Source organism: Ascaphus truei, chromosome 3 (assembly GCF_040206685.1).
Source record: "Ascaphus truei isolate aAscTru1 chromosome 3, aAscTru1.hap1, whole genome shotgun sequence".
Taxonomy (NCBI): domain Eukaryota; kingdom Metazoa; phylum Chordata; class Amphibia; order Anura; family Ascaphidae; genus Ascaphus; species Ascaphus truei.
This window is the reverse complement of record NC_134485.1, coordinates 145,203,919-145,228,045: the sequence shown is the minus strand read 5'-3', so window position 1 is coordinate 145,228,045 and position 24,127 is coordinate 145,203,919. Positions and strand designations below refer to the sequence as shown.

Genomic DNA, 24,127 nt, shown 5'->3' with positions numbered 1-24,127 from the left:
GGGTGTCCGGTGGCGTGGCCCTTGATGGCGCTGGCCGTGGGTACGTGCGCAGGGGTAGGTGAGATGGTGGCTCCTCACTATGGGGCTGTGCAGGGGGTGAACTCAGACAGAGAAAAAGGCAGTTAGGTTTGTGTAAGAAACACTGTATGTTGCAAGGCTGCTGTGCAGTGTAGGCTGCTGCTTGTCTGTTAAGGCTGCAGGCTGTGTGCAGTTTGAGCTACTTGGTGCTTCCTTTGTCTGCAGAGACTGCCCTATTTTATCATGGAGTCTGGAGTAGCAGCTCCTGTAAGTGTCTATAAGGCACACGATATCTTTTCACTATTCTGGAAGCCAGAGGGTCACGTGGTGATGACTTAGCTCAGATAGTGTCAACTTGGCCCTCTTTTCCAAGCACGACAAGGTCTGTTTCTTTTCTTACTTTATTTTGGAGAAAGCAGGGAAAAACAGTATCTTGTGTAGAGGTGTAGGTCTAAATCTGTGTGTGCTTAGTAGTAAAGGGAGGTGAAAAGATAATCCTGCAGCACCATTACAGGGGTTACAGCAAGGTACTCACTCGTCCAGTGGTGTGGTGGAAAGGAAATGGCAATGTATGCTGGGTAGCAAGATAGTCTGGGGACAGACCATCTGTGGGCAGAGCAGAGAGGGAGAAAGCAGACTAGCCCATTTGAGAGAGAGGCTGGGGCTGCTATGGCAACTCACAGGAGTGTCTGGGGGAGCTACAACATGTAGCAATAATGTTGCATCTCTAATACAGCAAGCTGCTGGGAGAGGGGAAATGGCACTGTATTTATCACACAAACACTGTGTTAGTGTGCAGAACCAAACACATACAGCTGGCACTAATAAGCTGGCAAGCAGAGCTGCGAGGAAAAGGGGGTGAAACAGAAGTGCAGACAGGGATATTCCTGTTCCATGACAGTTTAAATACCAACATTTTGTGCCGATCGATCCCATCCACTTCCTGATGCGTCAAATGACACGGGATCTATGACGTCAGCGCGCAAACGTCCGTATTCAAATTATAAAAAACTTTATTAACAAACGCTATTGACAAAGTGAACAATCCAGTAGGGTCTAATGAAAAATGGTTTTAAACAAAGAACAAGACATTTAAAAAAGCTATTAAATAATCAACATGTATAATTTCCCCAGAAAGGAATAAAAAACATTACAGCTGAAAAACAGGTCTCTGTATGTTTAACAAACCTATTCGAGATGACCCTAATACTGCATCAGTAAATAAAAACCTAAATGTAAATATTCAATCAGTTTCCTTATAATGATGGTTATTAATTGGAGCTAATCAAATCGAGAATACTATTAATAGGTAAGAGAAAAAATAATCAATACCCAAATAAATGCTATCACGGCTAAAGCACAAAAGAAATGTATTATGACATACTCTGAAATATTATAAATGGACCATTCTTCTTAAGATAGACATTAATCATAAATACAATGTATCTGTGTATGACAATGTATTTGAGATAAACAGAAGGGTGTTCAAAATATTCTTAATTGGAAAAATGAGAAAGAAACACCGACTGTTTTTTTAAATTTTTTAAATTATTATTATATATGAGGGCATTGTGTGAACAAGAACCTGTAGATAATGATCCACATATCTCGATACACCACCTCCCAAAGATCCAATACTAGAGAGGGGGGGGGGGGGAGGGAGGGGAGACCAACGTCTTATGGATCTTTGGGAGATGGTGAAAAATCGGGACAGTGAGATAGGCCTCAAAAAATAAACTCCAGTTCATTGGCATCCAATACTCCCAAAATAGAACCCTCTTCTAATAAGGCTTTAAGTTCCCTTAAAATGGGAACAGTGGGATCTCCCGTAAAACCAAATTGGAGGACGTGTCATTAAGTTGACGGAGTGCCTCCCACACGTTTTTAAGGGCAGGCGGCTGCCATCCCAAACCCTTAGGCCGGGGCCAAGGTACAAAATACAGCGCTGAGCCACACTGAGCCAGGAGATTTACCTCCTGCATCCGGCATGTGTGGGGCTTTGGTAGAAGCTTCCGCAGGCGTGCAGAGGCGTGTGGAATTGCAGCCGACAGATCATATAATTTTTCGCGCGGAGGACCGGTCACGTGACCGGCAAAAGCCAATGGCACTCCATGACGTGGCGCGCTAGCCCCGCCTCCCACCTGCCTTACAAGCACGCTCGCTGACGCTCATGTCAGGACACAAAAAAGCTCCTGCATGAGCGTCAGCGCTGTATTTTGTACCATGGCCCCGGCCTTACTCAAGGGGATAGCATTTGTTAGTGTTTTAGAATTTGAATACAGACGTTTGCGCGCTGACGTCATAGATCCCGCATAGACGCACCAGGTAGTGGATGGGATCGATCAGCGTGAAATTTCGGTATTTAAACATTCCGGTAAGTGTTTGTTCAGTTACGATGTTAAATGGCTTTTTTGCCTGAAACGCGTATGTGCTGTTAAATGGTCTGTGTGTGTGTTTTTTTGATCCAATACATTTTTCATTTTTTTACTATGGGAACGATATCTCTGTTAAATCATTTTTTTTTTTTTTTTTCTTCAATGGAGATGTAGTGCTCTGCCTTTCTATTTTTTTCATGCGGGACTATAAAAAGGAAAACATGATGGTATAGTTGTGTTTTTGGAATAAAGCGGTAGTGTAAATATTCACAGGTCTTCTATGCACTCGCATGCATTAGATAATTATCAGGTTCTTCAAAATATATTTTCCTAAAAGGTCACATATGAGAAGAACAGACATGCAAAGAATAGAGTAATCGGTTTTACTAAGCAAATGAATCTTACAAAACATACAACTTTGTGGGGGAAAACAAAACTCCCATCAGTCTTCCTTCCGCAATACAAATCTATTTTAAGGGCCGGAACAAGTACTGCTCAGTATGTGGCCTCAATCCCTCGCGAATCCACAAGGTTCTGGGTCACCTAATGAATTAATGACACTTTCTCGGGTTCCGCAGCCACCTTCCCACCCTACCATTACATAGTTGTCGACTCTTGCATCTTTATCGCACATATATAGACAGCTGTTTCGACCTTGATGGGTCTCATCAGTGTGGGGTTGATTTTAACTGGGTATGCAAAGAGGCTATGGGATAGGCTATACCATAATACTGAGTTAAGTTATGGTGAGTAAAAAAAGTGACAAAAACCCTCCACATGAAAGCAAATATGCAAATACAACTGTATGCTCATCTGCATGTCTTAGGCAGGTCTGCAACCCCGCCTTTCCCCATTATCACCCAGCATACAGCACTTCCACTGCAGCAAGGGATTCTGGGAAATGACATGCAAATGAGCACACAGTGTCACTTTTTGCTTCAAAAACCATTTTTAACATGGTTCCCTATAGGCTTAAGCTTGCTGCATGGTCACAGCTTTGAGCACAGCCAGGGTTAAGGTGCATACCCAGAAAACCACCCACAGACAGCTGTTTCGACCTTGATATATATTTATATATATATATATATATATATATATATATATATATATTTTTTTTTTTTATAGAGAGAGAAATTTCAGTAGCGCCACTCGTGAAACAAGGTGATTGAAACAATATTATAAATGTATATAATAATGAATACAAATATGAATTTATATATAAAAAAAATATATATCAATCTAAAAAACTATATATATAATACATACATATAACATACCAATAATAATAATTGCATATATAACAAACAAAAAAAGAAAAACAAAAAAAATTAAGAAAGTCCAACCCTTAGTGCAAATCCAGAAAAAATTCAGATAGGGAACAAAATGATAACCAGGGATCCACGGAATAAGAAGGAATAACCAATTCCAGCAGGAATCTATAGAAAGAGAACAGAGAGCGCACGTCCCATAGTGTAAAACTGTAAAATTAATGATATAAAAAGAGGACAAGGGGATTAAGGACACTCACAAAAGTACAAGAATAAAAGGCAGTTTGTGATATAATCACCACCAACAAGGCAACACCCTCCTGGAACACATCAGTTGATCGAAAGCCCATCCGGTTCACCTCCAGCAATTTGGACGATTAGAAACAGTGTCTCTTTGCTTCAATGCGATTTAGAGTTAACAGCCTCAGATCAGTTCCATGCGCTCTCCGGCCGTAAAGCGCACAATGCGTGATGACGTAATGTCGTGGTGACGTACCCTGACGTTTCGTCACGACAGTGACTTTTTCTCTGTGCTGTGCTCATTTGCATCACACACACACACACACACGCACACGCACACGCACACGCACACGCACACGCACACGCACACGCACACACACACTGCAGTTTTCAATCTCATTCAGTGAAACTAATTTCTTGCAACAATTGCTTTGAATGATTATGACAAAGATGTTCGATAATTTAAGAACACTTTGAAGGCAAGAACAAAATAAAACTGTGTGGCACTTCTCTTGTGAGATAGGCATGTTTTTTTCCTTTCTATATATGTTAAGAACAATTACAATATCCTTTTTTAAGAATGCCAAAATTTTGTATAAAAGGCGTGTCTCTGAAATTAACTTGATTAACTCTTACTGGAGAATAAAGACTATTGTGAAAAGCTGTTGTCTTCATTCTTTCAGATGTTCAAGCAAAAGAGAAAATAATTGAAGACATGAGACTGGCACTTACGGAACAAGAGCAAACTCAGGCAGAGCAAGATAAAGCACTTGAAGCCAAAGAAGAAGAAGCTGAAAAATTAGTTAAAGGCAAGTGCTCTATATGAGAAAAATGTAATTTATGCTGGAGTGGCTTTATTGACTATTGAACAGCTGCAGAAGCTGCTTCTCTGTAGTGTGAGCTCCCCCACATACTAATCCCAATTTATGTCTGCAACACAGACCGGATAAAAGAGTGTTTTTCTCTACAAAAGAGAACGATCTACTGTACGTCTTATTGTGAAATTAATGTAAATGTTTTATTTTCTCTCTGCAGAGTTGGAAGAATGGAAACAAAAATATAGGGTACATGAGAAGAACAGCAGTAATGAATGGCTTAAAAAAATTAGCAGGGATGGTGGGAAGAATAATGATGTAGAAACTGTTCACATGGAAGTATCCAGGCTACAAGATAAATTAGAAGTAAGTTCATAAATCTTTCCTCCAAGGAAGGATCTGTGGGTTGTTTTTTATTTTCATTAAGTGCAGAGATGTTAATGTTTCTTAGAATGTCTCTGTTGTATTGATAATGTCTGTGATGTGAAATGTAGCAGATACTCTGTGACCAGTAGCTGAAATGTAGCAGATACTCTGTGACCAGTAGCTGAAATACAAAGGGAAATGAGGTTTCATATATACATAGGTTTGTGGCAAGAATTATCTGTTGCTGGCAGGCTACTAATTTAAATAATTTCTCTATATAGAAAAAATCGTGAGGACGTGAATTTCGGCTTAATAGTGTGTAGACAAGCTAAACATTAATTCAAAGGGAATTTTAATACGATAAAGGATTCCCTGCGTTGGCTTACAATTTAAATGGTATTTTGGTAGACTTGGAGACAACAGGTGTAGATATAAATGCAATGGATGACCGTGTCTGACCATGATCATTTTTAAGTTGACCGTGATTCCAAAGTTGCATTGTGGGTCGTTGAAGCTGCGGCCTGAGATCTGGAAGAAAATTAAAACTTGCTGCAAGATGCAGGAACATTAAATTCATTTGTAGTAATATATCATTTACATATTACTTGTATTCAAACCGATGCACTGACCAAAAGCAAAACTTCCGAGTGTGCATGCCTGATTTTGGTACTTGCCGGCTGCTAGTGCACATGCACGATTGGGGCATGCGTGATCAACGCTTGCCAAAAAGTGTCCTGGGCCCTGTGGCTGCGGGAGGCCCGGCTGATGCTAATGTAGGGGCAGCTGGGCCCGGCTCTCTGCCGACGGGGGGGCGAGGGGGGTTGTAACTAGTCCGGGGCCCCAGGAAATCTGTCTGCAGGCACGGTGCGCATGCATGACCTTTGTCCCGGTATTTGCTGGGACCATTCTGGTCACCCTATTTCTGGGTGATGGGGATTGTTGTCCTTTTACCTGCAGATGAATGGATGCTCTAGGACAAGTTCGGAGTTGTTCGTGCATAGTGTGTATTCAATTTAGGTCTCTACTTTTTTTTACATTATCAACAAACCTAACGCAAAATAACCCTTGACTAGCAAGACAAACATTCTTTCTTCATTTTTTTTTGTATCATTTCACTGATTTAAAACAGGAATTTGAAGAAAAATACAGCAGCGAAAGAAAAATATGGTTGGAAGAGAAAATGAAACTGCTGACTCAGGCTAAAGAATCTGAGACACACAGGAACCGGGAGATGAGGAAGTTTGCTGAAGACAGAGAGCGTCACACAAAACAGCAGGTAAAGATGGTGGGTGTATCACATTTGGTGGTATACATTTGTTCAACATGTAATTGTTGGTTGCTGTATTTCACCTTTTCTCCTCCTTTACTCAAATACATGGGTCAGCCTACTTCGAAATCTGTGCGCAATCACGATGCAGAACAGTTCTAGGTTGTATCTCGGGGCAAATGCATTGCTTGGTATTCTCATGTTCAGCTCGGATATTGTTTATACAGGAGGGAATCTCTTTTAAGGATGTCCTAAGCCAAGGGCTTTAATCATTACATTCTGCAGCCATGGAGCACACCGCTAACAGCCACAAACTGAGCATTGGCTGCATCACAGCTAATTAAATTAAAGGCAATCGACCAAAGTTAACTAATTCCAGTGACTTTCAGGGGGTCTCATCTGGGTGGGGGATTATTTTTTTAAACAGATCTGACGCAAGTGTTTTTTATTTATTTTATTAGTTAAGACTTGTGAGGAGTTTGCTTTCTCTTTGGCTGCTCCCTTTTGTGTGATGCCCAGTGTGTGGGTCTGCAAGTGCTTGTACAGCACCTCCCCTTCACTTTATTGGTTCTCTGATTGGCACTGGGTGGGATAAGCGTAATGAAACCACTTGATTGACAAACCCTTCCTAATTCAGGCTCCTAAGCAATTCAACAGGCCGCCAATGTGGGATTGTACCTTTAAATAGGACCCATACTTAGCAGGGCTATACCATAAAGCCCTTTTGACACAGGAAAGTTTTTTTTATAGATTAACACTTACTAGTAAATATTTTGCTATGGTGTTGCACCCCATCCTGGCATTAAATACCATTCAAATCAAAGGCAGTTAACGTCGGATTAGTCTGTGATGCTCCGCATCCGCGCTTAGTGAATCACCAGTGTCCGTGACATGCAAGCAGAGAGAAGACCATTGCAGCTGGCAACTTCAAGTTACCCTTTGTTAAAATGCATACGCTCATTAGGTTTTTTTCTATCTTTCCAGAAGGCACCTTAGAGAAACATCAGAAATAGGATACTAATGTGGTTTAACCTTTACAGTGCCATTATCCCACTCTGAGAACATTATGGCACTGACTCTATTTTTATAGGGGATGCTGTGCTCTCTGCTGTTCCTTTTCCATCATCAAAAGGCGCATCGTGTTCACTGCGCAAACTATCACGTAGTTGCCGGGCTGGAAGTCTGTTGTCAAAAAGGTTGTTCGTCACACGAGTGTTGGAGAAATCAAACTTGACATTTGTTTTGTATAGACAAATGACGTTTGATGCCTAAAAGTTTGGCCGAGATTGGTTAATTTTATTTCCCTTTGTGTATGTCATCTTTATACATAGTTTTTGGTTGCGGTCGGCTTAGTTAACCGGTCTTTGTTGAACGTTTCACAGCTATTCACTTGCCATGAAATATTTCCCATAGTATAAATGTATATCTGTAGCACAGAAAATGCAGTGCTCTTAATATATTTTTGACCGGAATAAATATATATTATCCACAGATTCATTTGAAAGAATATTATTAAAACATATGCAACTGCATTTGCATGTTATCTCATTTTCTTGTCATTTGCACTCACTATAAAAAAAGGAACCGTTTATTGATGCTGCTCTTAGAAGAATTGGATAAAACAACTAGAATTTCCTAAACTCTGTACTGTTTATACATTTAAGCATTGTTCTTGCAATTTTTATTTAATATACAGTGCCCCAAAACTATTTTGGCATATTTCTGAGGTATAAAAATATGCCAATATAGCTTTAGTGCTACAGCATAAAATGAATATTAACAAATTAGAGGATTGACTGATATAGTCAGCAAGTCCTCTACAGATAGTACATTACCGTGGTGCACTCCAAGCTAATCCATTTTTTCATTTTATATCCTAACATGATATGAAGTGATAAGTGAATAAAATATCAATATGAAAAATTCAAACATGTGGTACTGTTGGCTCTTATTTTAACTTGTGGTAAGAGGTATGCATCTCTGTTATCTTTACAGAGAATAATGAATTCCACTTAACCTTTCATAGGGTATAATTGCAATTCAGACGAATCATTAGATGTTATCCAAGCACAAATTACTGAACAATGGCTACTATAATTTCAGCTGCAACAATCTGACTGCAGTTGGATCCTCTAAACCAATGTTACATATATATCCTTCAATTGCAATGATGGTGTGAGAAGTTACTAGTATCTTAATGATCAAACAACACGGAGTTCTCTAGACTGCCATATGAATGCTGTTTAATGGACAGCGCAGCTCTAACAGCACTGCCTAATTTTACTTTAGACTGATGGAAATTGTCAGGGTTGTCCTATGATTATCAGCAAACAGAATATCCACTAAGTACTGTAGAGGAAAGAAACACGTAGTGACGCCACAACACGTGGTGCTTAGAAACATTGTTTTACATATCCTATAACCATCGAGCTTAGTCAGCATAGTAAAATTAGGCAGTGATGTTGGAGATGCACTGTCCAGGTACAGCATTTATATGGTAGTTTAGATAGCATTAGGGCTGCAGTTATATGGATATTCTGTTTGCTGATAATCATAGGACAACACTGACAATTTCCATCAGTCTAAAGTAAAATGAGGCAGTGCTGTTAGAGCTGCGCTGTCCATTAAACAGCATTTATATGGCAGTCTACATCAGGGGGGCGCCCCCCTGCCGGCGGTTCCCCTCCCTTCGCCACCACCTCTGCTCCGACGGCATGGCGCCGTATTGCTGTGGCGACGCGTCTAAGAAGCCACGGAAAGCAAGGTTTAAAGAGTTCTTCGCCGATCCCCCGGCGCTTAATTTAAGTGCCTTCGGGAAGCTCTGTGGGGCCTCTGTAAACCCTGCGCCCCTTCCAGTTTACGCACCGCTGGTCTAGAGAACTCTGTGTTTGTTTATCAAGATACGAGTAACTTCTCACATCATCATTGCAATTGAAGGATATATATGTAACATTGGTTTAGACTCACTCATTTTCCCGGGGAGTTTGCGTTCTGCGCTCGTGGAGCACTGGAAGAGGACGATGACTCGCGTTCGTCTCAATAATGACTGTGATCGCAGTGTGCCAGAGGGGCTGCGTACCCTCTGAAATTCAAAGGGTTACGGGAGATTCTTTTATGGGTAGTGTTTATTGTATACATTTTCGGGTTCTTTAGAGGTTTAATAATCTGTGCTATCTTCCTATTGGTTTTATTTTTGTTTTAGGAACATCTTACTGCTCAACTGGCAGAGAAGGATAATGCCCTTCTCAAATGGCGAGAAGAGCGTGATCAGCTTCTTTCTGCATTGGAAGTTCAAATGAAAAGCCTTCTTTCCAGCAACATGGAAAAACAGGAAGAAATAGAAAATCTAAAGAAGAAAAGCAGCATATCACAAACGGAGGGGGTGAGCTTCTCTTCATTTGTCTGTGTGTACTGTGTTGTATATATCCGAGTGTTTAAAATCTCTGGGGATTACTGATCTTTACAAATATGGAAAACAAATTTACCTCTTACCTCTTGTTTTTTAAAGCAATACTTTAGAGCAGTAACCTTTTGTGTAATGAGGGCTTCTTCTGATAAATGAAAATTAACCAGAGCTACTAAAACATATTGAAAATATGTGGATTAGATAACGGTACATAGAAGTCAAGCAACTCCAACACTGCCCCTGGAGAACCCCAGTACAGCAGGTTCCCCCCAGCCCCCCGGTACACACAACACCCCCACACATCACAATAACAAACGAACTACCCCTTACCGGTGTTGCGCTGAGCTGACTTTAGGGCAGGCCCAACCTATCGTGGGGGGGGGGAGGGGAAAAGGAGGGAAGGAAGGGACAGATGTGGTGGGGGAAAGAGGAAGAAAGATGTAATTAGGTGGGGGCAAGAAGAGGCGGGAGTGAGGTGCACCCAGTGGGTGAGGGGTGCCCTGCGGGAGAGACGCCTGCAACAACTAGAGGGCCGGCACTGCTTAGAGGCAAGCTACCAACTGGCGAGCTTCCGGTTGCTCGCGATTGACGTGTTGGTGATCCCTGCTGTATATAGTGTTCTATATTCTGTCTAACATGCTCTCTAGAATGCCAACTTTTCTTCCAATATACCTGTACCACAGTGTCTTGCAGATATTAAAAGTAAAATCATATACAGTATCATAATTGTTAAAAAGCAGTGTAAGGCTAAAATTAGGCATATAACCCCAGACTTTAAAGCCACAATGCTAAGATTTAAGTAGACGGCAAAATGTATATTGCATACCAGCCCACTATTGTTCTTTTAGCTCTATCGCTTCCATCGTTGACTTGTTGCTGTTTGTTTGATTTATTTTTCCATATACTTATCTACACATTATGCTACCCAAGGTTATGGTTTGGCACTACTAGGATTTGTGCTACGGTCTTTTATCTTTTTATCCTTCAGACGATATGGTTGATCAGTTCCTTGAAATCTAGAAATATATGAACATTTCAGACCACACAAAACTAATGCAACTTTTTTTTACGTTTTCCATTTTTGCTTCATATATTTGGTAAATCTTCCCAATCGTATTTTATATCACTGAAATGTCAACTTTTATATGTAGGAAAATTCAAATATAGCGGAGTTGCAGAGGCAGCTAACGTCAAGAGATGACACTATCGAGAAGCTGCAGCAGGAACTTGCTAAGCTCCCGCATTCTAAGGCTTTGTCTGCAAGTGTAACGACAGAAGATCAGGTAAAGGCACAAAAACCTTCAGGAAATACATTCTTTAAATTACCTTCACGTTCGGTGCACCTCTAAAAATCAAAGCCTACCTTTATTTCCCATCAAAAGTGCAGAGGCGTTCTTGACAAACTAATTCAAAGTGTCATTGCAATGCATTCTTCCTAAACATTACAAGCTCGAGTAGTTTTTATGTTTGATACATTTGAGGCATTTAATCTGCGAGTGAGTTTGATGACAGACCTCAGGTCTGCTGCCTGTGCGTTTCACAGTAGCAGAATTATCAAAAGCGCTGACTCTTGAAATGTCTCAACATTGCTCCTAACAATAAACTGTCAGATGCTAAAAACCTGGCAATAAAATTATTTTAAGGGGATATTTTTTGGAATTGTTTTCTCGTGGTGAGATTGGGCCGACCGTGTGTGCGCAAATAATTTTAACTGTTCATATGTGAAATGAACGGGGTTAAATTCTGAATTTAGTCGCTTTCACAGAATCTGTTTGCAGACTCGTGTACAATTTTAACACAGATTGCACCAATGTATAGATGTCGTCAACGTTATTGCAACCCGTGACGCGCTGCAGCGGCTAAAATTATGCCCCCTTCTTGCACGTGTCTGATTCAAAACGATGGCTGATTCTCCTCCATGTTCTTAGGCTTAGTCCCCAGAGTGGCTGCTGCACACGCGCGTGTGCACAGCTTAAAACAGCGGTCTGTAGGGAGGCGCGTGGGGCGTGGCTGAAACAGAGTAGGCGCAGCCATGACGTCAGACACAACACAAAGCACAGCCCAGTAGCTCAAAGCCCTCCCATTGATCCTAGCTATCTGCCCTGCTATAGGCTCCCAGCAGACCATGTGATCGCGTCGCCGCACGGGAACACAATAGTCTCCCCTGCTGGCTGAAGCGCCACCGCACTGCGTGAGGCAACCCGCGAGAAGACACCGGGGCCTGCCTTATTGAGGCACGCGCCACCGTCACCACCGGGGACCTTGCCATACCGTGCAGCATGCCACAGAATGAGCTATTCTTCTGCCACTTTGATATCACATGAAATAAATGCATGTTCTGGCTTTTCACTTATATGATCTTGTCACATCTTACGCATGAGCACTTCTATTTACACTTGAATAACTTTACAAACATTACTTTTTTGTAGTGTTTTAAGTGAAGATCTAGCTCAAATAATATCTTTTGGAAAATCAAATGCTTTTCAATGTATGTTTATGACATTTACTATGTATTAACATATTTTCTAGATGAAGGAACGACACACAGGGATAGTTGATAAACCTGGACAAAACAACCAGTTACTTCGCAATGAGCATGAATCGGAAACTAAGCGAGTCCCGCAGCATTCTGTTGGCAGTAACTCTTCTACAGAGGACTCCAGGGTCAGTATTTGGAGATATATAAAACTTTTTAGTCTGAGAAACAGTTGGTGTGTATATATGTGTTCAGTTTCAAGCTTCTATGCTTATTCTCTTATGGTGTTGCCTGAAAATGCTTCCTGAATACCAACATAGATCTTTAACCCCACTACACCAGTCATTCTTTATTTGAGATGTATTCAACAATTTAATCATCCTTAAACCAACACCTGCATCGTAATGCTAATTTGATCTAGTTCTTCACAAAACTACAATTAAATAATAATTTGCTGTGCGTCTGTTAAAAATTAATTGTATACATAATACGTTCTATTTTATGACTTTTAAAAATATATATATTATGTTCACTCTGTGTTGATACGTTATGTTGATGCAAAGACACATTTCTGTATAGCATGTGTAAGCAATTTGGTAATTTTACCGTAGATCAATGTAAGATTATACCCAGATATAATTTAAAAAACTTATAATTTGAAGAACATTTAAGAGTAGTTCATGCTGCTGCTGCTGCTGCTCTATAGTATATTATACATATTCACTTCTCACATCAAAGCTTTGTTTCCTATAACTAAAAATGTAATCAGCCGTCCTGCTCCCTACACTTCACGTGCCCTATAAATGGCAGCAAGCTACTCCTTTCCAATTGTGCAGGATATGTATGCAAGGCTGGATCTGCATGGAGAATATACACACCAAAACAAATTTCAGCAAAGGGTATTTTGTTGTATCCCAAAAATGTGATGTTTCTGGTTTGTCCTTTTGAAAGCTAATTTGACTTGTGCTCTATCCAGCTCTTATTTCTTTCATTGAATGATTCCCTTGAATGTGTGTGCAAGGGAACCATACAACGGTGCCTCTTCCTTCATATAGCTTGTTTTCCACTTCCTCCCATTTTGTCTGTGGTCCTCCTGCTTCTGTGCTTTTTATAAAGCACCTTGCATTATAGAGGATTAGTCCATTTTCATACTCATTTTAAAAGTCTGAGAATGTGTTTGATGCTTCTGGTGGACATTTTGGCCTGGTGCAAACCACAACTAAAACACATAATAAAACCACTTGCGTATTTTTGTTTGTCACAGGATGCGTCAGACACGGTGTTGGATTCCTCTGAAATTTCTACAGAAAATGGCAAAACCAGTAGGTTTCCCAAACCAGAACTGGAAATTCATTTCAGTCCAGCGACGCCCAACAAAATGGCAGTCAAACGCCATGGTGACGCTTCACCGAGGACTGTCAAAATATCCAGGACTACAAGAAAGAGGAAGAGTCATGATATGGAAGGGGTAATTTTCACAAGACTTATTTTGAGTACTATTGTGCAGAAAGGGGAACAATGTTGGTTTCTCTGTATGGGGGTTTACATATACACATTTATGCCAAGATATAGAAGACTGGTATTTTTCATACAGTAACTTCCTTGATAAAGAATTCTTTTTTTTTAGGCCATTCACTGGGTGAATTGTAGGAAGGTTGTCTCCTTTCTAACATTTTGATTAATGAAGAAATGTCCGGGAAGCGCAATATGTGAAAAGAAATACAATTCGTGATAGTGCAATACTGTTAAAATTAAAATCTGGATTTAATATCTTGGCTCAATAGTTAATACTCACAAACGTGAGAGGGTATAAGGCACATAAAGGTATCTTTTAAGATGCTGCTCACTCGGTGGACAGGAGATGCAGAACTCAATGTTCCCCCAGATATGTGGACTCCCAAGCACCTTAATAAAAGATACAACTGGACATAGTGCAGACCGTCTGAACAATTTATAATGGATAAGTGAAAAAGGGAGTTACACTCACATGGTATCAGTTAAAAACAAGCATTTAGATCTCTCTGGATCTCGCTGGCCGGATGGATGGTGTCTCCTCTTCCCCTCTCTCGTGGCGTGCGTTCCAGCGGTGCGTTCCACTCAACCGGAAGTGATGTCATCCGCTACGTCCACTTCCTGGGGTTTCGGCCGGCGCTGAAGAAAAACGTCACTCTACGCGTTTCATCAGGAGTGACGTTTCAGTGGATAGGGGCGGTGTATATACCCTAATTCTGGGTCTCATTAGTCAGAAAAACACCTGATACTACTTTAACTCATAGTATACATCTGTGGCTATAATGAGCTATACAAAAATGCTATCTCTCTATTGCACACATATGAAATTTATAAGTTAACTCATATATGTTGTGCAAATAACATTTTTGGTATACAGTTCTTAAAAATACATATTATTTCTACAATCATTTTAAAATACATCAGGTTTGTTAAAAATATATATTTGGTTAAAAATATATATATACTATTTAATCTTCAGTGCAAATATTAACAATAAAAAATGTATAAATTTAAATATAAAATACACTGCCTAAAAACACTTTAAAATAGTTAAAACAGGTATTACAAAGAAATTATCTCTAAACTGGAGGTATATATGTGGAAAGTGCTGGGCAAGAGGCATATTTCTAAAAATAGAAAGATAAAATGTTAGTGCATTATAAAATCATAGGAAAGGTTTAAGATCAAATTCTAAATTCAAACCGGATGGAGATATAGTTTTTAGTTCGAACATCCAGAAGGATTCCCTTTTAATCAATGCTTTATTTCTGTTTCCTCCTCTCCAATGGGGCATAACTTGTTCGATTGCTTTAAATTTTAACCCCTTGGGGTCCGCATTATGTACCATCAAGAAGTGGTTTGGAACACTATGTGTGGTCATTTTTCGTTTAATATTTCCTATATATTCCAAAATGCGTGTTTTTAGGGGTCTTATAGTTTTCCCTATATACTGTAGACCACAATCACATTCAATCAGATAAATAACGAAATTGGACCTACAGTTAAAATGCTGTTTTATACTATATACCTTTTTTGTGATGTTAGAATCAAAGGTATTAGTATTCTTGCAACTATAATGGCAAGCAGTGCAGAATTTGCAATCAAAGAACCCTTTCGGTGGTTGTAACCACGTTGGGTTTTTATTTACAGTAGGACTCCTCAAAGCACTAGGTGCTACAAATTTCTTTACATTCGGTGCTTTTCTATATACCATTTGAACCTTGTTGGGCAGTGCAGTTCCTATAATGGGATCATTTCTCAATATAGACCAGTGACTGTTCAATATATCATTTATTTTGTGTGCATCCCTATTATACTGAGTAATAAAGGGTACCCTTAGCTTATCATCTTCCCCACTTTTTTCTCTGGGGATCAACATAGACTCTCTGGATATTTGTCTTGTTTTATCCAACGCTTTTTGGATGACATTTGGCCTGTAGTTCCGTTCTGCAAACTTCCTGGACAGTGTAGTTGATTTTTCTTCATATACTTTGTTATCAGTGCAATTTCGTTTCAGTCTACAGTATTGGCCATATGGAATGTTGTTAATCCATTTATTAAGATGGCAACTGGACTGTAGGATGTAATTATTTGCATCCACATCTTTGAAGAAATTTTTTGTTTTAATAACATTGTTTTCTATATAAATTGTTAAGTCCAGGAAGTTTACAGTGGTTTTACTTACAATGGAGGTGAATCTAAGATTTAGCTCGTTATTGTTCAGATACAGAAGAAATGTATCTAGATCCTCCAATGTACCCTTCCAAACAAAGACAATATCATCAATGAACCTCCGCCATGTGACCAAATTTGCCCCCAGACCTATCCAAGACCATATATACTGATCTTCCCACATGGCCATCAATAGATTGGCATAGCTGGGGGCAAACTTGGTCCCCATGGCGGTTCCACATAATTGCAGGAAAAACTCATCACAAAACCAAAAAAATTTTTTTGTTAGGACAAATTCAATACATTTTATAAGAAAGTCTATCTGTGTCTCTGGGATTTTCCCATCTTTCTCTAGAAACATTCTAACTGCTTGGCAACCATCCTCATGTTTTATAGATGTATATAAAGCGGTTACATCGGTGGTCACCAATATGTAGTTTTCCTGCCATTCTATGTTCCTAAGGGCCCTGATTATATCACTGGTATCTTTTAAGAAAGATCTCTGTTGTTTCACAATGTCCTATAAATAACTATCAATAAATTCTGACAAGTTCGCCGTTAGTGACCCAATGCCAGAAATTATTGGTCTCCCGGGGGGGTGTGTAACATTTTTATGTATCTTTGGTAGGAAGTAGAAGACTGGGAACACCGGATCCTCGACATTTAGGAACTGAAATTCATGTTCCTCCAGAATTCCCAGTCCTCTACCCTCCTCCAACAAGGACAAAAGTTCCTTCTTATATATGATTGTGGGATTAGATTTCAATTTCTTGTACGTTGTTCTGTCACCCAGTATTTTGTTGGATTCTAACATGTAATAGTCATGATCCATGATGACAACACCACCCCCCTTGTCAGCTGGTTTAATCACAATTGTTTTATCAGCTGAGAGTTCTTCTAAAGCTATTCTTTCTTCCCTAGTTAGGTTGTTATGTTGCCTGCTTTTGTTGTTGCATAAGTTTTCCAAATCTTTTGTTACTAATTGAAAAAATACCTCTAGATGGTTCCCCTTTGCAAATTTGGGAAAAAAATTTGATTGTGGTTTGAATTTAGAATGAGCATAGTTTGGGACACCTGGATTGGGAATTATTGGGTTTTTATTATCCCAATTCCTGGTTTCCACATCCTTACTCCTGAAAAATCTTTTCAAAGTTAGTGATCGTAGAAATTTTTGTGTGTCTACATAAAGACCAAATTTATTAGGTCCAATAGAGGGAGCAAAAGTAAGTCCCTTGCTGATCACTTTATTTTCACAGTCTGTTAAAATTTTTTTACTTAAGTTAAAAATGTTTCTTGTGTTTAATGTATTTTTCTTGCCTTTCCGTAGTCTCCCCCCTCGTCTCCCTCTGACATGCGCCTTTTGTTTCTTTGGACGACACCTGGTTTCGGTGTTGTCAGGGGGTGAAATGGGTTCCTGGTTTCCCATGAACTCATACACCCCCCTTGTGCCAAAAAAGAAGGAGAGGGTGACTCAACTTCTTGACCCAGTTTAAATTTTTCCTTTCCTGAGGATTCAATAATATCCCTAATCTCTAGATGTTTGGTTTTTTCTTTAGATTTCCCTCCAGTTAGTGGAGTTTTAGTCTCACTTTTCTTGACTATTACCTGTGGTAAAAAACCTGCATGATTTTTAGGATAATATTCTATGAATCTCCCTCTATATGAGGTATCCATAGTAGATGTAGTGATAGGTTTTTTATCCCCAGGGGGATCAGGACTAGAAGGTGTTTTTTTGCCATTTTTTGAACCTTTATTCCAGGTCCTTTCAATTCCTTTGGCATAATCGTCCTGATCCCTTCTGAATTTTTGTAATTTAATTTCAATAACTTCTTTCTTAAAATTATCAATATTTTTTTGGATTTTTTGATCTCGCTCATTATAGTCCTTAATATTTTCTAGAGATCCTAGTTCTAAACGCAAGTCTTCTATTTCCTTATCCAATTTTTTTAAGTGTTTTTCTTGTTGTGACATAATAATTTTTATTAGGTTAAAAGAACACTCGTCTTGTGCACTATTCCATTTTGATAAAAAATCCTCATCACTTAGGTCCATTGATGGATTTTTTTGGACCCTCAGTCCTCTAGGAATAATTTTGTATTCCACATATTTTTTAAGGAACAGTAAATCTATCCACTTTTTTGTGTCTTTTATCATCGTGCGTTCTAATTTAATGCAGGTTGCATTAATCTGCTCTTGGTCCTCTTTAAAAGACAAATTGGCATCCTTAAAATATGTGTCTAGATTCAGATGTCTGTTGTTTCTATTTTGAAAAATATTTGAACTAGCCATCTGATCTACTGATTAGGTGTAAGAAGGTTTTTGATTAAGTCTGCATTTATTTAGAAAAAAAGTAATCTGTCCAATGCAGCATCCTTTGCGCTGTGATTTCATTTCAGCACCCATTAGTCTTACAGGTGCAAATGAGAACATTCCTCTAGATCTGCGGTTACCAATCTTTTTAATATTGTCCACCCCTTGCTAAAATATATTTGTTCTGACAACCCCTAATTAATAAATTATATTGCTTACTCATCAGACTATTGCTACCAACTTATTGACCGTGTGTCCTGAATCCGGAGTGGGGTGGGGGGAGATTTGGAAAGCTTCCAGATGTATTTGACAGCTATACCACCCATGCTAAGGTGCCGTTTGGGACCTTACTAAAGACGGTGTCCCCATACGGGCTCAGCAACCCACTATACTGACTGGGATCCACAGTACATTTTTTTTAAATCCAATAACCCCCCTCTCCACACCTCCTGGGAATCCCTATGCTAGAGTATACTGTATGCAACAATAATTGACTTCAGATTTAGCAACGGGATAGGGTATTAAACCTTGAAATTGATCTGCTCTCCCCTCTTGGTAGATTAAACTACAGTAGTGATTACACAATCAATAGTTCTTTTTGGCTGTGGAGAACATGCTTCTGTCATACTAGATTCCTGTTGTAGCCTCATCTAAAACTACCAAAAAGGGCCTGCTACAAGCCCTTCCCTTTAGTCTTTACATGTACACGCTGCATCTGCGTTTATATGTAATTACAGGATTGAAGCAGGGGGGTCTCTGGAGCTGAACTGCATTTGGTGGACCCCTGCTTCAAGAGATACTTACCTCTGTAGGGGTGCCAGTACCCTTGTGCAGTTTCAATGTCCCGGACACGCTGGCCAATAGGAAGCTGCACCGGAAGACATCACCGTTTCCTATTGTGACGCGGGACATTCAAAGCCACCATTTCATTGGGCACACACCGTTCCCTGCTTGCAGAGATACCTGCACCCCTACGGAGAGAAGTATCTGTGGAAGCAGGGGGTGCCCGAAGCTGACTTTAACATGGTGCAGCTTTGGAGACCCCCTGGTTCAGACCTATAATTAAAGGTGTATATATTTAACGGTGTTTCCCCCATCCCCTGGGAGATTCTATCATTAGTGGTCGTGTGGTGCATGATAGCTGCCGGTAACAGTAGGGCTGAGCTGTACGGCGATGGTAGTGGGGACACGGGATTAGGTTTCTGGGGTACATTACCCACATGGTTCTCTAGCAGTGCAGTGCCTCCATCTGCCGCTGGCTCCAAGATGAATGGGGGCGATCTCCTACGGTAGAATTACTTCCCCTCCTCCCAGTAAGATCACACCCAGGCAGGTGGTGTACGAAAACAGGAACGGTCTTTGAGACCAGCACAATACAGCAGTGGTTTGCTCAATCACAGCTTACTCAAGGTCAGCTATCCACTGGATGATGGTCCCTTGACAACCACTACAGGTCAGGGGCCCCTGCAGCTGTCCTAGCTCTTCCCGACTCCCCTATCAGGAGTCAGGGTATAGGCCCACACTCGCTCTCCATCAAGGGGAAGAGGACTAGGGAAGGCCCCAATCTCAGGCTCCCTGTTGTGTGACCTTGCCTCTCTCAGTGGGGAGAGGCACTACTAAATTTGGGGCGGCACTGCCCTTAAGTACAGTCAGGAGGAGGGCACCAGGTCTGTCCCATGATTGGACATGCCCAGGCCTGATGTCACCGCCTCCTGCTGTCACTCAATTGCAGCACCAAGGAGTGGGGGAAACCCATGTTTACTACTGGCAGCCTGATTCTACCAGGGCTTACTGCCAGTACAAGGGCAGACTAGTAGCCACAGGTGGCATGGCTACATTTATATAATTTTTCTCCCAAACGCAATGCAATATGTAGGGATGCTTTCATGTAATTTAATTTACACTTTGAATACTAAATTCTATATTAGCACATACTTTCTCACAGTACTTGTGTTGCCTGTATATTCATATTTAAAGATCTCAAGCGGTAACCAGAAACCATGGTTTCTAAATTGACATCTTTTTATTAGTAAAGTGGTTCACAGCAGAGTGACAGGTTTGATAGCAATTTAATAAAAAATAAAAAAACGTATCAACCGCTTCGGACAAAATAATTGTTTATTTCTCCAATTGATTTTTTTTTTCAAGAATAAAATGCTTTCAAGCTGCTGGAAAATGAGATCTAACGAGCCAGAGATTTCTGCAGGCATTTGTCAGGTATTGAGTCTTTAGTGGGCGTGGCAGAATTCATTTCCCGTATATCATCATTGCAGTAGACTACCCATTATGGGAACAGTAGCTTTTTCATGTGATCTGTGCTTTTCAACCCTGCTGTTTAGTGTTTTGTTTAGAGGATTAGACCTTAAACCAGTTTTAAGATAAATGGTTAATCTTACGAAACCATTATTTTTTTATATTTTAGTTTCTTCCCAAACTGTGTTAAATAGCTCTGTGATTTTATGACATGACTGCTATAAAATAAATACATTTAAAGCTATCCCCATCGTGGGTCGCCTACAGTTTTGCAGATTAGCATCATTTTCATAATAAAATGAAATTAAACAAAACACTTGCAGAGCGTTAACAAGTATGGACCTTTTCTTTTCTCTTTTAATATATTTGCAAGTGAGTATACTAATTTTTGTTGCTGTTCTAATCTGCCCAGCTGCACCTACCAATCAAAACTACCAGAGGGAAACCCTGTTACACAAGGTTTCGCTTGTCTTGTAATTCTTGCTTTGCAGTAACATGCAAATATACTGTACACACAGCCGCCAAAAGACTGACATCATTGTCATGTAAAATGTTAGTACCAGTGATTTGAAAATGTTTGCCAAAAGAGAAAAAATTATGGTTTGATTTAAACTGTACAAATTTGATACTGTAGTGCCGACGATTATTCTAAAACAAACCTGGGGCAATCTCCAAAAAGACCCGGGTTCATGCTGCAACATTTCTGCAGACAGACTAATGGCCCATCGGTTTAACAGCAGGGGGCCCTGGCAGTCCCATTCAAATTGAATGGGACTGCCAGGAACCCCTGCTGTGTTAATCCTATGGGCCGTTAGCCTCTGCAGAAATGTCACTGAAATGTACCCAGCATGCACCTGGCTAGTTTAAGGCAAGCTTTAGCATACTCGTTGGCTCGTCTGTATGATGCCCTTTGGCGCTGTTCTATAGTCTCTTAAGATTATAAAGATGATGTGTGAACGACAATTTGGCCAGATTTTGTTCACCTTTTTTTTTGTGGTTCTTTTTCTACTGGGTAACATGTATAACCTTAGCTATTGTCATCTTCATAAAGAACACGCTATGCAGGCATTGTTCAATTGCAGTGAGCCTTTTTCTACAATGCTGCAATTTAAATGAACTTGTAATCTTCCACTCAAATTATAGTGTTGTTTAAACTTTGAATTTGACACAGCAGGAGTGATCACTGTACTTTAAAGAAAAAAAATCATCATTTGTTGCATCAGTGGCGTAGCTAGATATTCGCCGGCCACCGGGCAACATTTTTTTCAAGGTTTCATTAATATTAATTCTGACTGCAATTTTTTCTCCCTCCCTAATCCGCTCCCTGATCTATCTCATCATCCCTCCTCATCCCTCCTAGTCATCATCCCTCATCATTATCTCTCCCCCTCCTCCTCATCTCCTCCCCCCCATCCTCTCTCCTCCCTCCCCTTCCACACACAAACACTACACCATATAAACACATACCAAACATGCAACATTTGTGTAACACACACACACACACACACACACACACTATACAAATACACATGTAGCCCTCTTTCCTCCTAAATAAAGAGACTACTGGGACTGCTGTTACCTGTTGGCTCACAGAGGACCCAAGCCTCCGTATCTTTACAGAATTACATCACTGCTAAGAATACAAAGCATTTTTTATCCAATGTCAATATATATATATTACACACACGTTGTCGTACATTTTAATCTGGTCTGTAACTGTTACATACACCTATAATATATATTATCTCTAACTGTGCATGCAATGTCTTGTGTATATAATGTATACCCTGTTCACTTATGTAACTGTATCTGTCATCATAACGCGGTGCCCAGGACATAAATAAATAAATATATCTATACTGTATATCTATGTGAGGTAATAGACACTCCTTTAGGGAAATAAAGCGACGGTATCACAGATGTGCAGATCTGTGCAGCTATTTGAGAAGAGATCCATCACACTTGGAATTTTCAACAATGTGTATTTATTGCGGTGATAAGTACTGCAGGCTTTATTGTACCTCTCTCGTACTTGTTTATAGTAACATGATTTGTGCGTGTGCGCCCGTTGTGTGAATACCCAGCACTATTTATTTCTATGCGCTATGTAGAATTGCCTTGTTTTACTCCCCCAGCCTCTCTGTGCCCAGTGATACCATGCTTTTTTGTGAGCTAACTTACCCTGTCTGACTAACCGTTTATCGCATCTATATTTATGATATTGAGGTAGGGTGATAGGTACACTATTCATCACACTGGTACACAGCGCTGGTGTACCAGTGTTTGTGTTAACCTCTCCCCTGCCAGGCCCCCCACTATGCTCCGTGGTACATACGGGGTAGGCATGGGAAGGTCAGATTAAATTGCCACTGGCTTGACCTGGTACTGTGCCCAAGTCTCAAATGGCATTGCCGAATACCCCTGTGGCACATGTATGGTAACCATTTAGCTACAGTGCTGAGTTGTCCGTTGCTTCCCTTGGCAGGTAATAGGTATAGCCCTTGGCCACTGCATTATTGCAGTTGTCTGTTCTCTGACTGTTCTGGAACTGGATGCGCACACTGTACACTAGGGCAATTTCACGCTGACTGTTCAACTATAGCCCAATATACTATTAAGATACAAGATACAAGATGACCTATTAGGTGCTTCTACCTTCTTCCCCTACGCCATGCCAGATATGCCTTCCGTCTCCTGCCTGTTGGAGACCCTTCTCCTGACGTTTTAGCTCATATATGTATGTGCTTCTGAGAGCCCTGACGCACATGACCTCATATGGTCTAAACAGCTATGTAACGTAACGGTATATGGTAACATTCCCCGCAGGACAGCGCTACAGCGTCTTAATGTACACTGCTGGATCCAAGCCTCGGAGGGTTCAGACACTGCTTCAATTTACTTTAGCCATGATTAGGCTTTGCCTGATTTGATTGTGCCAGCGAATGTTACCCTTGTGTCTTTTCCTGTATTCCAACTTTGTTATTGATAATCATTAATGATATACAGACACAAGCGCAATCTTTTTAATTGTTTACTTTATTGCACAGGCACTAATCACAGACACCACGGGTCATCTGTTTCTTCTCACGCCTTTCTGTTTGATTGTGGGGATTATACATTGATTGCTTTTTCACTTCTAATGCGTCTTAACAAAGGTCCCATCGGGGCTCGGAACGTTGATCACCGCAATAAATACCTTATTGGAAATTCCAAGTGTGCTTGATCCCTCTCCTTGATAGATATTATTCTGTTAATTAATTCTCCGTACAATAGATGTCGTTTTTAACTGTTTTTTTTTATAAACGTTGAAATTATAAAATCACCTTTCAAAATGTACACAGAAATCCTAAATCCGTAAATTAAACGTTATTAATGGTTGGTTGTGGCCCTGTGTACTTGTTTTTGGTGGTCTTTAAACTCTTAAAGATTAGCATTGGTGTGAACGATGTTTTAACAAGCTTAACTATGGATTATTTCAGAGTCTGAAATAGCAGGAGTTTATGCAAGTTGATTTGGATCCATTAGGAAATGACGTTCATGTTTAACATTTTGCCTTCTCAGATCATTATGGACAGAAAAGAGGAAGAAAGCGATCATCTAATAATGAAGAGACGCCTAAGACCAAAAACGGCTAAATGAATACGCATGG

At 40.1% G+C, this 24,127-nt stretch overlaps 1 protein-coding gene across 1 annotated transcript; it reads left to right on the top strand.

Moving 5' to 3' along the window:
- The first annotated feature begins 1,712 nt into the window (after positions 1-1,712).
- LOC142490672 (kinesin-like protein KIF20B) lies at positions 1,713-24,117 on the top strand. The gene is made up of 10 exons (XM_075593092.1): positions 1,713-1,731; positions 4,585-4,710; positions 4,937-5,082; positions 6,212-6,358; positions 9,552-9,731; positions 10,907-11,038; positions 12,285-12,419; positions 13,496-13,699; positions 20,374-20,442; positions 24,040-24,117. Exons 1-10 carry the CDS (start codon positions 1,713-1,715, stop codon positions 24,115-24,117), a joined length of 1,236 nt encoding a protein of 411 aa, XP_075449207.1.
- Positions 24,118-24,127: the final 10 nt, after the last annotated feature.

What these genes read in the sequence shown, in the direction of transcription:
- LOC142490672 (XM_075593092.1), top strand. An exon ending in GCATATCACAAACGGAGGGG is followed by an intron (nt 9,732 to 10,906) that starts GTGAGCTTCTCT and finishes TTTTATATGTAG; the next exon opens with GAAAATTCAAATATAGCGGA. An exon ending in GTGTAACGACAGAAGATCAG is followed by an intron (nt 11,039 to 12,284) that starts GTAAAGGCACAA and finishes CATATTTTCTAG; the next exon opens with ATGAAGGAACGACACACAGG.